Here is a 4,112-nt window from a genome sequence, read left to right as displayed (position 1 = left end):
TTTTTAAAAAATTCAGGTATGTTTGGATGCAGTACTGTCTAAGTTCACTTCATGTCTAGGTTTTTGATATTCCTCCTAGGAATTCTTAGTCCCATATCTTGGAAGGCTGAACTCTCTTACACTGGACTGGTTGTCATAGTCACATGGTCACTTGGAAAACCACTTCAAAATCTCTACTCCCACTAGCACATTTCACTCCTAATTGGCCATCCCAAGACACAGACAGCTCCCATCAAGTTTGAATTCACCATCGGGGGCCTGTACCAGACCTTTCTAGACTTTTTTTTTTTTTTGCCTTTTACAAAAAAACAGTTCATTTCAATTTGTGACTAGATCCACTCAACTTAAGGAAAAAAAAACGGTGATGTATTATGTTACCATCACTCTATAAGCATAACTGAAAACCAAAATTTGGACAACTGATAAGAAATTGGTAACAAAACTAAAACTCAATTTCTAATTAATGTCATTCATAATAAATTCCAAATGTATTACAAAATTAAATCCAAAAACAAAATCATGAAATTGCCAGAAGGAATAATTTTGTTATCTTGAGAAGGGAAAAGCTTTGCTATATAAAGTTTGTAAATTATTTTTAAAAATAAAAAGTAAAAAGAATGAAAGCTACGACTGCATAAACATTTAAAATGAGTGTAGATCAGGGGATACCATATGAAAAAGAAGAAAAAAAAACATTTAAGAAAAGATGGTCGTGTAGATATGTTTTTTTTCCTATGACTCTGAAATGAACAAAGAAACTAAACAGAGAAGAAAACTAAGTCAAAGCTGAAAAAGAGACTGAAGAAAGTGCCACATCAAGATTCACTAAAAAGCAACTATTCAAAGAAAGGATATTCACATTGCATGCTTATATTCAATTAGTAGGAAAAACAGTGCTCAACATGGTGAAAATAGTCCTTTATTGAGTAGATGTCCTAGCGCTCCTTCCATATCTCGATTTCTCAGACTGTAGATAAAGGGATTTAGCATGGGAGTGACCAGAGTGTACAATACAGCCACAATGACATCCTTGTCATTGGAGTTATCGGATGAGGGAAAGAAGTACAGTCCAATAATTGCTCCATAGTACAGAGACACCACAGAAAGGTGAGAACAGCATGTGGACAGAGCTTTACAGATTCCCTTGGTCAAGGGGACCTTCAGAATAGTGGCTCCAATGTGGCCATAAGAGACCAGGATGCATATTAATGGCAGGGTAATGACCACCACTCCTACAGTGAAGATAACCAGCTCATTGACTGTGGTATCTGAGCTGGAGAGCTTAAGTAAGGCAGAGAGGTCACAGAAGAAGTGGGGGAGAGCATTGTCTCCACGGAAAGAGAGACGAGTCAGGAGGAGGGTGTGCAAAAGGGCACTAGCACAGGAGAGGACCCAGGACACAATTACTAGCAGGAAACACAAGTTCTGACTCATGATGATGGTGTAGTGGAGGGGGTGACAGATGGCCACGTACCTGTCATATGCCATTGATGTGAGAAGGAAGTTGTCAAGATCCCCCCAACATAAGAAGAAATACAGCTGGGAAATGCATCCAGCATATGAGATGGATTGACTCTGTGTTTGCATGTTCATGAGCATCTTTGGAGCTGTGACTGATGAGAAAGAGATGTCAGTGAAGGCCAAGTGGCTGAGGAAGAAATACATGGGGGTGTGGAGGCGAGAGTCCAGCCTGATAAGCAGCATGGTGAGCAGATTCCCCAGCACTGTGGTCAGGTACATGGCCAGGAAAAGAGTGTAGTATATGCCTTGCTTCTCTGTCCACATGGGGAGCCCCAAGAGGAGGAACTCAGACACACTGCTCTGATTATCCTTCTTCATGCTCTCTTTCTCTTTTGCTGGAGATAGGTGGAGCGGGGGGGGGGGGGGTGGAGATGGGAATGTGAAAGAATGAGAAATCATTGTGACTATCACATTATGGAAACATGGTTTTGAATTAGTACATGAATTTTAACCTCAATAACTCACACTGTTTGCCCCACTAATGGGCTAGTGATGGTCTGACATCGGATATTATGTGTTCACCTAGAAACCAACAGTCTCTTTTGGAGAATCCTTCAAACATCAGAATGATGGTCAAACCATGTCAGATTCTAACTTGAGGATTCCAGGAGTTCATGATAGAAATCTGAGATTAGGAAATTAGGGTGCAAGGCTAAATCAGTAAGCTTTGAGAAATCCTAGTGGAGGGTCTCCATTTGGTCTTTTGGCATTTCTTAACCTTCCCCATGCCTCTCACATGTGATTTGGCTAATATTTTATTTCCATGGATTGGATCAAGATAAGGCAACTCAGTGGTCTGCCCTGGATCTCCCAGAAATCAAGATCTGGAGGCTTGGTGGAAACATATGTGCAACTAGTCAAGGCAAGGGATTTAAGGACAAGAATTTTTGTCAATAACATAGATCTAATGACACACTTGTAATATAGCCATCAGTCTGTTCTTTACGAAAATTCCTTCCTACCCCTCAACATTTTCTGTCTACCATCACTCTTGCTAAAGAAATTTTCATGGAATGTGGAGGAAAAGAGTCCATTTCTCTTCCAAATTCTCACCTTATTCCCTGAGTTCTAACCAGATAATTCTTATTCCAGTTCTCAGAATGCCAGAAAATACTTCAGCTTTTCCAGTTATATCCTGGATCTGCCAAAGAATAACCTTTTTGTAAGTGTTTCTCCAGCATAGTTTACCAAATAATCCCCCCTTTTTCACAGTTCCTAACCTAGGTTTTATGCCAGTGATTCATAGCCAATTTTTTCAGTCATATTCTAACACTTCTTATGTGTATATATATATATATATATATATATATATATATTATGAAATAGGTTTTTAATATGAAATATATTTTGGTAATACTATCATTTACCTCTTTATTCATTAGGTCAGTTAGTCTTAGACCTGCCCATGTGAATATTCACAAAGTGATAGGGAAAGAGAACATGATGGTCTGTCTACTAAAATAATATATTTCACACACTATATAAAGACTTATTCAGTCTAAGGGAATTTTTCTCTGAGAGTGTGTCTCACTATAGGACCCATATTCATCTTGGGACTTAACTAAAGTTTACATTATGTACCAATACTCCCAATGTGACTGAGATTATTTCTATAATTTCTACATTCTTCAGGCTACTCCATTAAAAATCCTGTTAATTTAATATTGTTACCTGAGATGAATCACACCTTCAGTGTTGCTAGTCATTACCATGTTAATAATAACCAATTTATCACAATGAAAAGTTCTCTGTAGCTGTCTGATGGACATTTAGGTTGGTTCTAATATTTTTCTGTTTCCAGCAATGTTTCATTAATAATATTACTCATATGCAATTTTGCACATTAGCATACATATCTGTAGCAGAAATTCACAGAATGGAATTGAAGGACATATATATTCACAATTTTGATACATACTATCAGAGTACAAGAACTTTAGGTGGTGGTGAGGAAGCCTGTTTTTATGGGTTCTTTAAAAGGATCCCTGAATTATAAGAGCCTGTCATGTAAAGATTACAAAAATGGACACTGTAGTTAAGTGTTTGAAGAGGACAGGACTATGATATTTGAAGAACAGAAAATTCAGGAGCATGGTCAGCATGGAAAAGTTATGGGATTGGAGAATTATCTAGGAGCCAGATTATAAAAATCATTTTCTGAATAATGGAAAGTTTTTATTCTATCCTCAGAGCAAAAGAACACCTATGGAAAGGTTTAAGTAAAGGAGAGAAAGAAAAATTTTAAATAGTATATTGGCTACTGCATACAGAACAGATTATAGCAAGGCAAGAGTGTCAGCAGGAATCTGACAGGAGGCTATTTGTATAGTTCAGGTACAAAATAACACCTGCCTACTCCTAAACCATGGAAGAAGAGATGAAGATAATTACAGATGTGGGATAAAATTTGGAGGAAAAACCAATAATACTTACTGGGGAAATGAAATATGAGCAAGAGGAGATATGTAATTCACTGTTCTCTCAAAAATTAGGTATAGGATCATCAGAGATAAATTATTCTACATGGGTCTGTGTTATACTTTGGTGTGAGATGGGTAAAGCCATGCTGGGGATCAGTAGCACATGCTGGA

General features: G+C 37.6%; 1 protein-coding gene across 1 annotated transcript; it reads right to left on the bottom strand.

Moving 5' to 3' along the window:
* Window positions 1-897: 897 nt before the first annotated feature.
* LOC124524630 (olfactory receptor 50-like) lies at window positions 898-1,854 on the bottom strand. Its single transcript, XM_047096978.1, has one exon. The coding sequence runs from the start codon at window positions 1,837-1,839 to the stop codon at window positions 898-900; it is 942 nt and encodes a 313-aa protein (XP_046952934.1). The 5' UTR covers window positions 1,840-1,854.
* Window positions 1,855-4,112: the final 2,258 nt, after the last annotated feature.

The sequence above is a fragment of the Lynx rufus genome, unplaced genomic scaffold, assembly GCF_022079265.1.
Source record: "Lynx rufus isolate CCGP_SWC_20201006 ecotype Redwood Valley unplaced genomic scaffold, mLynRuf1.p SCAF_10, whole genome shotgun sequence".
Classification (NCBI taxonomy): domain Eukaryota; kingdom Metazoa; phylum Chordata; class Mammalia; order Carnivora; family Felidae; genus Lynx; species Lynx rufus.
Note: the sequence above shows the minus strand (reverse complement) of the source record. Positions and strands in the feature narration are given on the sequence as shown.

What these genes read in the sequence shown, in the direction of transcription:
- LOC124524630 (XM_047096978.1), bottom strand. Translation starts at nt 1,839, where the DNA reads ATGAAGAAGGATAATCAGAGCAGTGTGTCTGAGTTCCTCCTCTTGGGG.